Genomic DNA, 13,312 nt, shown 5'->3' with positions numbered 1-13,312 from the left:
CTTGACAAAAAGTTTACTTTTCGTAAGCCAATATTTAACATGCTACTCCTACCTGTTCTGTGTAGTAAGATGCTATAATCCGAGCAGTCGTTCTATGAGCTGGAGGTGCTGCTATGGCTGATGCATCTGCATGTGAGGCTCTCTTCCTGACTCACATCCATTAGCATAACCATGTATAGTAACTAATATGGGGTTTCCTGCCGTAAGCGTCTGTTGTTTCCTGCTGCAGGTGTCTCGCCCCGAGAGCAGAAGTCACGTCTGTCTCTCTCTCTCCTCTAATAATTGAGTTTTATAAGGAGCGCTTGAGGGAGGGAAACTGGCCCGAGTTCGAGCAAGTCTTATGGGGGTACCGCCTCACCTCACCTTGAGATTTTGATTTTTACAGTTCTTCTGCCTTCCCATTCTGTTCTGTCTTCAGTCGTGTTAAATTAAAGGTGTTCTAGACGATCGTTAGCTGTTTCAGCCGCACTCTTATGAAACGAAGAGGAGACAAGCGCATGAGCGAGGGGGTACTACCTGGTGGATGTCGAGCCAAGTGCTCAAAATAACAAAACCTAGCTCAAGCTGCTCCTGCCCAGCCGTCTCACCTTCACACGTCGCCCACGTTGTCAGGCTAACATGAAGCGTCCAGACCAAAGCGGATAGCGAGAAGCAGGATCAGAGCCGGTGCCTCCTTAACGCTCTTCAAACAACTGTATGGGGTCTATCTCACACAAACACCGCTGAGAAATTCTAAGCACAGTCACAGCGCCGCACTGACATCCTGGAAGAACCACAACACGTAATTAAACATAGTTTCTGGCCATAGTTAGGAAGGCGTGTAACGTCTTAAATACGCGATGGATAACATACGTTAACCCAACATTCACCGCAGTCCGGTTACATGTTCTGGTCTTTTGAGATGCTTACTGTAGTTGCGCTGTTATCTGTATATGATCGCCAAAAGGGGTGCGAGGACTTTATAAAGAAAAAGGGAAGATCATGTAGATCGCGTGCCATCAATACTTGTCCCTACCACGCGTAACCCAAGGGCGTAAACACGAGAGATCCATATTTTGTAATCAAATTGGTATCTATATAAAATCTGCATCAAACACGCAATGCATCGGTCCTTCATTAAGTTTTATTTCACCCAATAAAGCCCTTTGTGCTTCAGGTGTTTGCAAAAGCTGAGCTCAAACTATCTCTCTCTTTCAGTTGGTGAATAATGGTCCCAGTGTGGTCAGCCAGTCGACATTAGAGGTAAGATGTCCTCTTAGAGCTCAGGACCACGAGCTGCTTCACCCTGTGGAAGTGCTCACTGAGGGGCCACTCAGCTGCTCCTCTAAACACACCTTCAAGGTGAGCACACACACACACAAACAGCCTGGTTGGCATGGTGAGGCCATTACCCTTGGTCTATTCTTGGCCTTGAACATTTGATTGTGTTTGTTAATGACTCTGTAAATGTCTTTATGTATGCAGCTCCAGCCTCCAGCAGCAGAGGGTCCCACGTCACTGAAATCCAGCACTGAGCACCTTCTGGCTGAACAAGGAAACCTGGTGAGACATTTTCTATTGACTACATTAAAGTTAATTAAAGAGTACTCCACTGATTTAGCTCTGCACTCCTATAACACTGTCACACATTCTGCTTCCTTGTCAAAACCACGTCACATACATTACCCACAATGCAAGTCAACCACTGACAGTTCAGTAGGAGAATCGTGTGTGTTATGCTAAAGCCAATCTGACATAGTGGCCAAACTATGTCAGATTGGAAGCGCAAGTTAGTTAGCAGCTTCCGTAAGAATGAACACCTCCAATGTTGTATTTAGTTCTCCTTTACTACATCCATGGTTATGCTAGTAGCAGCTAATGTAGCCTTGAGCTGCTAGCCGCTAGCAGAGATGAGAAGCGGGCTACAGAGGTCTAGTAAACTCACTTCTTTCTAAATCCACACCACCAGATTTGTTTCATTTAAAAACAACTGACCCTGACTTGAGTCAATTTACATGCAGCTCCCTCTGGAGACACAAAAGGTTTATACAATTTTTAGTTCTCCTTTAATGCCATACACCTTGAGCTCAACCCCCTCTAAACTACATACCTAACCTTTAGTGTAAATTAAATGAGAGAAGACTGATATCAGTTTCATATTTGTGTGTCCAGAAACTGGACAACTGTCAAAGGCAAAAATGTGTTTTCCCGGAACTCAAAAACTGCAGTTTTTCACTTGATGGCAGACCTAGCAAGTTAAGAAGACAAAATAACACATTTTTGACTTTTTTAACTTGTTGAGCACATTTGTTCCTCATCAGGACAGAGCAGTTGATGCCATGTGTCCCATAGAGACCCCCAGGAGGTGTTTGTTTTTCTCCCTCTCTTTCCTGCTTGACTCAGCATGTGGAGGGAATCATGGTGACGCGAGCCTGTCGAGCTGTTCACTCTAAACACACCACAACAGAGGCGCTTAAATAAAGTCCATGGCTCTTGCGTTGGGTGTTCAGTCCCATTGGGTTTCTTATGGGAGTGTGTTTTCATTAGTGTGTGGCTCTTTACTGAAGTGTACTGTGCCATTTTTCTATTCTTTTTACCCCTGAGTGAGCTTTGCTCATACAGTACATCGTCCAATCAGATTGTAGGAGGAGGGCGCTCTGGCCTCTGAATTCGAGAAAGATTTAAATTATAATAAAATTAGTTCTTTTAACAGAGGAAATAGATACACAGTAATGAGCCCTGGTGAACATCTCCTGCTGCTCGCTATAATTGTTTGTGAGATGAAGTTAATTAGGTTTGTGATTTACTGGGTTGCTTTTTTGCGGCTTGCGTCACTTACTGTAATGTTTGCCAGCTAATCTCTTCTGGTATTCAAATGAACCATCTGTAAATTGGAGAATCTAACCGCATGCTGAAGATGTTTCCAAACCTCCATGCCTCCAACATTTGTTTCATGTGTTAATGGAGTGAGATCCTAGCGTGGCTCCAGATCTTTAAATCAATGCCCACATCTCAGATTTGCTCAGCATTTTTAGTAGAATGAAGAAAGTGGAAAGAACTTGCAAAACATGCTAGTGATATCCACCATGGCTGAAGAAGCAACAAAATGAGCACCACCTACAGAAGCTCAAACACCAGCACAGAAAGCCCTAGGAAGAGATGTCAGTGCTGCCCACAATGGCTGATTTCTGGAGGGTGTGGTGCACAATACACCACATGAATTAGCGCTTACTACTGACCACTTCCTGTGTGCTAGAGAGACACTAGAGTTTTGTTCAGAACACCACGTGTAATAACTTAAATTGAGTAAAAGTTAGTTGCTTCTTGATTGTAATTGGTGAAAGAATTGTATTAAAAGTTCCTAAAACTATCAAGAAAATTCATCTCTGATGCAATATTCAGGGAATAATCTGCAGTTATTGTGTTCAGTATTTGGGTTCATTGTACAGTTTATCAGCTGTTATTTACTGTTATTGTTATGCACTGAATATAATATGAAATATCCATAAAATATGTCACTCACTCAGGGGTTGTCAGTTTACACAATTATAGAAAATGGGTCCCTTAAAGGAAAAGGTTGTGAACCACAAGGCTGCTGATAGTGGAGACTGATACTGAACAATATGTCAGCTGAACTTTTTTTAAACATGAAGAAAAAACTCCCCCACATTTGCTGTCTGAGGGACATTTTACTCCCGCCTGGTGCAGAGGTGTGGGTGTGACTCAGTGTGTACCCACCTCTGAGTGGGTTTACTCGCCTAAAAATTGCCAGATGGCTTGCACTCTGCAAGCAATCATGTTACAATGAGTTTCATGCACAGTAATGTGGATGCACGGTGTTTACTGCACACAGGAGAATTCCTTTCCCTGACTTTAATCTTTAAGGCAGTGCCTCCTCCCCATACTGTCAGTGCTCCTCCCAGGCAACATATGTACCCCTGTAAAACTGCTACTGAGTCTGGGGAGAAGTGCTGTCTGTCTGTCAGGACACACTCAGGCAATAACTGAGCTGCTTGCTGTTGTTCCATAACCAACAGCCATTTCTCTTCTAAATGCAGGCCAAGGGAAGAGTTAGTGCGTCCTAAAGCTACTCACTTTGCTGGGTGTGTCGTGTAGAAAGGGTTGTGATCATATGATGACGATTATGATGTCTATTCCGTTGGTAATGGGGATTGTGTTATGATGGCAGAAGTGTTGAACAGGCCTGGGCACTATGATCTTCATTTTACGCCTCTTCGTGTATTTATATGGTCATATTTAATTTGCCTTGTAATGTTGATGCTACTGTAGTTTAGTACACTGTGTATGTTGGACACCAGTGACTTCTAGCTCGCCCCTCCAAGGACAAAGATTAAGTTGAAAGTTGAAAGGGAGCTTCGTAGCCAAATATCAGACAAATATGAAGTGAGCACGCAAAGGCACTTTAGTAAAAAACGTCAGACAACGATGACACTGACGACACATACGAGCTGGAGGGAGAAGCATCTGTGTCGATCTGTGTGTAGGACGTATTCAAATCCTGAAAGTAGAAACACTGCAATATAAAAGCCCTGCACACGGCGCGGAAAAGTTGTGCATTGAAATGGCCGTTCAAGGAAGGGTACAAATGGGTTTCATTGTATCAAAACCTTTAAATACAGTAATGAGTTTTATATCAGGATTAGGCTTTATTACATGTTCTGTTACATTACATTGTGAAACCATGCTTCCTTCTCCGATAGCACCATTATATTTTCATGATCTATCAGTTCATTGGTTGACTTTGATCAGGCAAGCTGAGTAAAATGACTCTCAGTTCATATCAGTAGTACAAGGTCCTTCAGTGTCAGTACCACAACCAGGGACAAAATAACTTCCACACCCCAAATTGGTTCAACCCTCTATATGAAAATGATGGAAAGTCAAAATACACACCGCTATGTTATTCTATTGAAATCATCGATTTTACATGGATGTTCATCAAGTAGAGGGAGTAGTCCTCCCTTTAGGTAACCCTCCCTTTAGGTAACCCTCACTCTCAAGAAGGTTGGAGACCCCTGCTCCAACATCTGCCAAGTATGTACTTTTTTTTAAAACGAACACTACACTGGGTTCTTTGTATGCAAGATACATTTTTAATAATGAAGATGCAGTATTGATTCATCTTTTTAAATAGATAGGTCTGTATAGTGCTTTTAGTGCTTTTTGATTCCTGCAGAAGAAGCTGCACCAAGTCATTTTGGTGGGGAATTGTTGGCCAATATCGCTGAATGCTTAATTTCCTGCTTGCTGTGTGTTTGACTGTGGCTCTGTCCCTCCTCAGACCTGCTCTACAGTGGAGTGCTGGCAGCTGCAGTGTGATGTTGGGCTGCTGGAGAGAGGAGCCAACGTTATCCTGACTGTGCGCTCCAGACTCTGGGCTGAAACCTTCATCGAGGTGGGACTACAGGACACACTGCTCTGCACTGTGTTGGTCATATGTAATCTGTTAGTACGGGAAACTCAAGTCAAGAGGGAAACGCAGACCGGATGAGAAAACCGACATGAAGTCATACTATCTGTGTTCTCATGCTGCCCCCTGTTGGGCAGGTCACCAAACAACAATTACAGATGTGTGTTGCAAATCCATTCTATATGCTAATTCTATACAGTATAAACTACATTACATACTACTTTTCATAGTATATTTGCAGTTATAATATAAGACATTAATGTACTTTCAGTTCATAATAACAGCAAACGATACAGCATGTCCCAGTTAACGAGGACACAATGGTTTGCAAAGACTTCATTTGTTTACCAGCATCTTCCTGCAGCCTTCTCACCACCATCAACATTTTTCCTCCTAGCTGTGGGCAACAAATCTGTCAGCAGGAACACACTGCATACTCAAAATCTGTGTAGAATTGGTATGTAGTAAACAGTATGGGATGTTTGAATATAATGCTGTTTAATAAATAGATATTAATGATAAATTCTACTCTTTTGTGGAATTTATCTGCACTTATGTTGGGGTAAATATCAGTCTGAATTAACTTGAATGTCCGATTTGTGTTTTAATGTCTCAAAGTGATTCAGAATTTGGGGGGAATCAGTGAATATTTGTACTTTTGAGGTTTGTTTGGGTGATTACAGGTAAACTCTTGCCACAGAATGTCAGGTACTAGCAGCCTTCCAGCCTATCAGTCCAGCCCTTATTAAAATGCTTGTTCATACAACTGTCTTTTGCTTGTCCACAGAGGGCCTATAAGCAGTATGTTCTGGAGTGCTCTGCTCACTACAAGGTGGACAGGATGCCTTATTCTATTCCCCCCAAATTCAAGCCATCGGGATCCAAAAAGGTAACTTCATCTGATTTCTTATTGGATATTTACAATGCAATGAGCTTGCAAATGTCAGCTTATTTCCATGTGAGTGTTAGTGAAAGGTGGTACGAATCTTTGGAGGATCATCCGAACACTGTGCTTTCCGGTTGTTCAGGTGGTGACAGCTGTGGTGTGGAACAAGCCGGACAGTCTGTTCTCTGTTCCAGTGTGGATCATCATCCTGGCTGTTCTAGCTGGGTTGCTATTACTCTCCCTGCTTGTATATCTACTATACAAGGTACCAAGCTAATAAATAACTCTGCTTATACAGGTAGCACAGAAAACAACAGTTTCTGACTGGCTAATGTGTGTTAAAATATCAGGACACCTCAGGTGCAGTTTAAATGGGGGTTAGTTAGTGTTACTACAGGGACACAATGACACAGTTTTTGACAGATACAGTATGTTAAATCACACATCACATGTAGTAAAATTATTAGTAAAATGTAGTAAAATGATTAGGCTTAGATGGATTACTGAACGGGCCAACCTGTCTCTGTTTGAAGGGATTGATAACAATTCTAGCTGAAAAATCAAATGACCACAAATAGACAAATAACAACCACAAAAAAAAATACTCACAACAAATACAAAGACGGACGAAATGACTGCAAAGAGACACAAATACAAAGACACACATAACTGTAAAGAGGCACAAACAATTAGAAACATATGCAAAATGACTACAAAGAGACACAAAATAAGTATAAAAAGATGCAAACTAACAACAAAGAGACACAAAACTACAAAGAAACATAAAAGGCCTACAAAGAGACACAAATTGTCCTCAAAGACAGATAGGCTAAACATCCACAAAGAAAGACAAACAAACATACTACAAAGAAACAAAAAAAACAACTATAAAGAGATGCAAAATAACTACAAACGACGTTGCTTTGTCATTTGAAGTAGTTTTTTGTCTCTCTTTCAGTCTGGGGCTTGAAGCCTATGAAAGGGATAGGGAACATTGACTGGTCTAGACTTTGTGCCAGATTGATTTACATGTGATCTTCCTCTCTCCCATGTTTTCCTCCAGATGGGCTTCTTTAAAAGGTCAGATCCGTACGGTACAACCATGGAGAAGGCCCAGCTCAAACCCCAAGCGTCCTCTGAAGCTTAGATGGAGCCTCCACTGCAGCTGTTCCAAAGAACTGGAATCATTGTCACATTCCCAAACAAACAAGGAAACTTGCTAATGATTAGCAGGCAACCCATTTACGAAGAGACAGTTATGGGTGCTGTATCACTGGAATAAACAATATCTGGTGCTGCACTAAAATGCCAAAGCAGGAAAGACTACAAGGGTAATGCAGTTGAGTATGCACTGCTGTTTTGGACATGAATTTGTACAATCAGAGCAAGATTTATGAAGCTTCTGCAGAAAGTCAAGGATTTGCTCCTTAGAAGCTCATCCCCGTGGAAAAATGTTTCATTGGAAAATACTCCTTGTAGTCCAGTGTGTTGAGCCCAAATCGATACAGGGAAAAAAATGCACCTCCAACAAAAGGCACTAATGCTACAGTATTTCTTTGTTCCTGAAAGGTGTATTTTAAGCCATGTTTGCAATCCCAGTGTTTTGTTAAAATTCCTGCTTTTGTATGATTTATACACCACTCTTTATTTATGGCACAATGTTTTTCCTATTGGTTGTTGAATGTTGTACTGTACTGTCTGCAGGACAATCCTGATGAAACTGCAATGTTTAACTTGAATTATTCCTCTCCCATATTGGGAGGTATTTTGTGTATGTTGTGGTGTTTATGTAATGTATTCATTGTGTTATGACCCATTGGTGTTGTGGCCCAGAATAAAGCCTGATTTTGTATACCCACCCAAAACATTACTGATGTGCTAGTTGTGAGTAAACAAAATAAAGCTGAGCCAATTGCTACTGACAGGAGATACTGTTGGAAATGAGAAGTGCAATGACCAATGCAAAATGAATCAGTATCATCATGTAGATTCAGCTTTCTCTCTTAAAAGTTGGTATGATTCCAATATTCGACAAATTAATCAGCAGCATCAGAGTCATTGTAGTATGGAATTTACAGCTGTGTTTATCAGTTCTCTGTATTTAGTCATTCAAAAACTCTAATACTCTCCTACTAATGTGCTAGTGGTCCTTTAGCTCCCTCTGCAGGTAATACATGTATACAGAGCCTTCTGATGTTGGAGTGCCATCACAAATATTAGTATTTGAAGGTGCCTGTTAACAACAGCCCCTGCAAAGTGGTGAATATGACCTTGAGTGGACATTTAGAGATCATATTATATACATGGTTAATGGCGAATTCAGTGCAAAATGGCATAGTTTAATATTACAGTAAATATTGTGCCTGATGGGTATGTACACCGTTAAAGTCTACTGAAGCCAAAGAACTTGATTGCTAAACCAAAAGAGACAACAATGAAGTTCAACAATGAACAATGAACTGTGTCCAGTTTTAAATGTTTTCAACCTCACCCGTTTTAATGTCTTATATATGCAAAAATGTTGCAGTTACCTCGACAGAGGCCAGTTTCAATGTGAGCAGACATCAGATTCTCAATCTCAAACATACAGAGACAAGAGGAATAAGGAGAGTGCCAGCACCAGCAGCCACACACTGAGCCGGCACACAGCGATTACTATTTTCATTTGTTTATTATCTACAGGTTCATCATGTACAATGCGCAATAAATAACTGGACACAGACATTTTGCTTTCATAATACACAGTTTTATTAGCCATTTTTGACAGGTAGTTTTCTGTTTGGGTGCACACAATTAGTTAACTTTATTTGTTAATTTTGGGAACGTTATGAGGTTATTTTTCATTAAATGAATTCAGTTTTCTTTGAGTTACCAGCTTCTGGGGGTTTCATTGGGCAGCGTTGTCTTAACATTATTTGTGGTTACTGTAAATGTTTTCTTTTAGTCTATCCCCCCCGTGTCAGAGTGGCCTAATTTGTTTCAAAATAGGTTTACATGTTTTAATGTTAAAAAAAAAAAATCAAATCAATGCAGTTGTATGTAAGGTCAGTTTAGTCTGTTCAATTTGTTAACACAGCCTGAGTTAGGTTTTGTTTGTTTAGGGTTTGTTTTTTTATGGGCTGAGAACTTTATTGTATATTTTGTAAATTTGTAAATACATTTTTTTTGGGTGAATAAAACTGAAAATTTACCTCTGACTCCTCATGTCTGCCAGTTCGGTCCCTCACAGAGAGAAACCCGAGGAAAGTAACAGAAATAAATGAAGTTTAAAGGACCAGGGTGTAGGATTTAGTGGCATCTAGCAGTGAAGTTGCAGATTGCCATCATTTAAATACAGCTCAGCCTAGAATAAACAATGGTGGCCGTGAAAAGGCCCTAACAGTAGACACATGTTGGTTCAACATGGCAGCCTCCATAGAACAGGACCTGCTCGCTCTGTCGATATAACAAGCTCTTTTTAAGGTAACAAAAACACAATAATTCTTATTTTTTCAGGTGATTATACACTAATGAAAACATACCTATGAATATTATATTCCATTACTGCCAGTAGATCCTCCTAAATGTGACCTGCAGTCGCTCTCTGCCCCACTAGGGGGGGCCTGGCCACGATTTAAAGGTATTTTCTTCCCCCAGGGCCAATACAGGTGTACTGTACATTCCAAAGTAACTCAAGGACCTTTACTGTAAAAACACACTTGCAAAATCAACTGTAACTTGGTTGTAACTTAAAAGGAATAGCTCAACATTTTGGTAAATACGCTTTTTACAGAGTTAGAAGAGTAGATCAATATTACTCTTATCTGTCTGTTTAATGTAAGGCTTCAGCCAGCAGCTGACTAGCTTAGCACAAAGAATGGAAACAAGGGAAAAGAGCTAGCCTGGTTCTGTCCAAAGGTAACAAAATCTGCCCACCAGCACCTTTAAAGCTCACTTAGTGGTACGTTATATCTCGCTGTTTAATCCACACAAAAACTTAATATAGCAATTCACCATTTTATAGCAGTTATGTGCTGGACTACTTCTTGGCTAAAGCAGTAACTGTTTATCCCTATTTCCATTCTTTGTGCTAAGTTAGCCAGTTGCTGGCTTTTGCCTTACATTTAACAATACGACATGGAACCGATCATGGAACTGAGAGATAATCCATCAGCAATTAAGCATATTTCCTAATATGACAAACTATTCCTTCTAATATCCCTAGTGATATAGGCTGCAATGTGATTTTCTTCAAGACATTGTGTTCAAGGTGTTGAGATGAGTTTTTGGATAAAATTGCATTTGTATTTTTGTACAATTTGCATCTTTTATGATAATCTTTTAATTAATTTTGAATGTACTTTGTTTTAAAAATAAACACTAGAGATGTCCAGAGCCAATCGTAAGGAGCCATATCAAGGCCGATACAGGCATATTTTAAAGAATCTGTATTGGCTTAAATAGACCTGGTCAAACGTCAGGCCTTTCTTTTTTGCTCTCTGTGTTTTGTCCACCTCAGCCTGCTAGTGTTGGAAAGCTCACCTCCTTTACAGTTGGCCTCTGCACTGTGAGCGTTTCACTCACAGTGTGTGAAAGTGAAAAATTCTCTGTGCACTAGTGGATGACACAGAGGTTGGAAAAATGCACAGATACGCAAAACTCCCACGTCTGTCCTGTACTTGTGTCCCTTTTGTTAACTTAAAATAAACTCTGACCCTTTAAAGAAGAGTACTGGATGTTTTCTTCCACTGTTGGTGTTGTGATGTACGGCTCTAAGTGACATTTGTGCTGAGCGTGTGCATGTGTGCTTCTGCTGAGTTTGTCTGGATGGATTTTCCCTCCCAACCTGCATACGGGGTGTTGTCTGTCTGTCTGTCCTCTTCCTCTCCTCTCCCTCCCTCTCTCTCTCCCTCCCTCCTTCTCTCCCTGCACGTGTGTGTGCTCCCAGGCTATAAAAGCCACACTGTCACAAGGGCGCTATCCTGCAGAGGAGCTTAAGTCAGAGAAGGAGACAGACAAAACAGAAGACTGCACTTGCCTTCCCCTGGCTGTGAGTAATACATTTGCTGTCTTAAGTATTTACACAGCGCAGAGTGCGTCATTTTCAGTAGAGCATGGTATCAGTGTGCATGTACTGCATCTTTTATGCCTATGACTTTGAGTGTGCAAGGGCAGATGACTCAGCTGTTTGAGTTCGGAGCCTTAGTGAGCCATGAAATGCAGGACAAATATGAACCTAAGTAGTGTTTACTGCAGAAACATCTGTAGATAGAATAGACCTCCGTGGACACATCTCTAACAAAGATCCATAACTGCTATTTCTACACTTTTGAATTGTTATTATTGTTTGTGTTCTGACTTATTCTAATGTATCAAACCCTGAGGACACATGCATTAGGCACACAGACACAAAACTGATGAAAATCCTTAAAACATAAAGGAATATTTTCAGGTTTCTGTACATTAGGTTATCGTGGTTAGAAAAAGTAAAAAAACAAAAACATTATCCCTATACACTCCCTAAGGAGGATCATTTCAAGTCGATGTTAGTGTCTCTCGGGACACCCTCAAAACAGCCCCTTGGGCCACTGGTTTCTATGGTAACATTCTATCCCAGGTTGTTTTCCTGCTGACTGATGACTGGTTGATCCTCTGTGATACCTCCTATTCAGCATGTAAAGATGGGTGGCTTTTGCACCCATTGTGCTGTGAGTCAGCAGACAGGGTATTAGTGTTTGGGTTTGAAATCTGCGGAGGTGTCCCGGCCCGGTTGGGCTAGCTGGGTCCACCCTCATATTCCCTGTTTTTGTTTTTATTACTCTGGCCAACAGTGGTGGACTCAGGGCGTATGAGGGGGAGGGGCAAGAACAGAAAAATAAAATGGGCACCAGCATGCAGAACGTTGTGATGCAGTTATGGGGGAACAGCTTAGTCAGGGGTAGAATTAGCACCCTAGAGGGCATATTTTGTCCACTGGAAGGGTACCCTGGGGGGAACTTTACCATGTTTTAAGTACCACAGGGGCATCCAAGCGGGCACTTTTGCGGCTCTTTTTCAAACATCGAGTCCACCAGTGCTCTTCAACCCCGCTGTTCAGATCCTAAAGAATTTATTTTATTTTATTATTAAACGTCATCCTAAAGCTGTCAGTTTGTTTTTATTGTAAGATGATCCTTGTATGTGTGTACATGTTTGAGACATTAATATGAAGGGCCAGGGGTGTGGGTGGATGGGATCTGGACAGCCTGACCGACTGCAGCATTGATAGACATTGATCTAAGTTGCTGGTTCCTCTTTCTCCTGTGCAGGCTTCCTCTATCTAGCTGTAATCATGTCCAGAAACCTGCTGAAGAACCCCTGTGGGGAAGGTAAGATAATATTTTCTCTTATGGAAGATCTGCAACTATGGTAACTGGATCAGGGGTGGATCTACGCCCCCCCCAGTTTTCCAGTTTCTACTGTAAAACTGTAATTTTCCACTTTTATGTGCCTACACTGGCCAAAGTATCAAATAGGCAGGAAATAGGGTAGAAATGACTTAGGCCCCCAAATAACATCCACGTTCACACGAGCCCGAGTCAGCTTGTGAACAACAGAACACAGTGACTGAGCTGCTGCATCTCTATGTACAGTTGAACTCTAACCAAGTCAGAAATGAATGTAACTACTGCATGCTACACTGCATTAAAAATGACAGCATGTTTATCATGAGAATGTTAGCCAAAAGTTAAGTCACTTGCTACAATAGAGCTTTTTACCTCTATACCCACTTATACCTAATTTGTCTGTGCGGTGGGTCAACAAAAGTTGCACAAAGAACAGTAAGTTAAAGGTTAATACGAACATATTAGCACACTATTAGCGAGCTAATAGTTAGTTTACGTTAGCTTCACAGTTAAGTAACTTTGCTAGCTAGCTACTTCATTGATTTAACTACATTTGTACTTTGATGTTTTTTTTAACATTAAAGCATGTAAACCTATTTTAGGAGTCCCTCCATATTAAAATGTAGTTAAAATGGCATTACATTCGATGAA

At 41.0% G+C, this 13,312-nt stretch overlaps 2 protein-coding genes across 2 annotated transcripts in view; both read left to right on the top strand.

The window, feature by feature from the left end:
- The window catches only part of LOC118327852 (integrin alpha-5-like), a gene marked incomplete at its 5' end in the record, with an annotated part of 38,675 nt that extends 30,521 nt beyond the window's left edge, over positions 1-8,154 (top strand). The window contains 6 exon segments of the mRNA XM_035661341.1: positions 1,198-1,341; positions 1,465-1,542; positions 5,282-5,395; positions 6,198-6,299; positions 6,439-6,561; positions 7,360-8,154. Coding sequence (XP_035517234.1) covers positions 1,198-1,341; positions 1,465-1,542; positions 5,282-5,395; positions 6,198-6,299; positions 6,439-6,561; positions 7,360-7,443 — 645 coding nt within the window.
- A 3,023-nt stretch (positions 8,155-11,177) lies between these two features.
- The window catches only part of fbxo2 (F-box protein 2), a 6,599-nt gene continuing 4,464 nt past the window's right edge, over positions 11,178-13,312 (top strand). Inside the window, exons 1-2 of the mRNA XM_035661797.1 lie at positions 11,178-11,325; positions 12,584-12,643. Coding sequence (XP_035517690.1) covers positions 12,607-12,643 — 37 coding nt within the window. The 5' untranslated portion in view covers positions 11,178-11,325; positions 12,584-12,606. The remainder of the gene's footprint in view (positions 11,326-12,583; positions 12,644-13,312) is intronic.

This window comes from Morone saxatilis, unplaced genomic scaffold (assembly GCF_004916995.1).
Source record: "Morone saxatilis isolate NCDOM2014 unplaced genomic scaffold, NCSU_SB_2.0 Contig18, whole genome shotgun sequence".
Taxonomy (NCBI): Eukaryota; Metazoa; Chordata; class Actinopteri; family Moronidae; genus Morone; species Morone saxatilis.
This window is presented reverse-complemented; position numbering and strand designations above follow the sequence as displayed.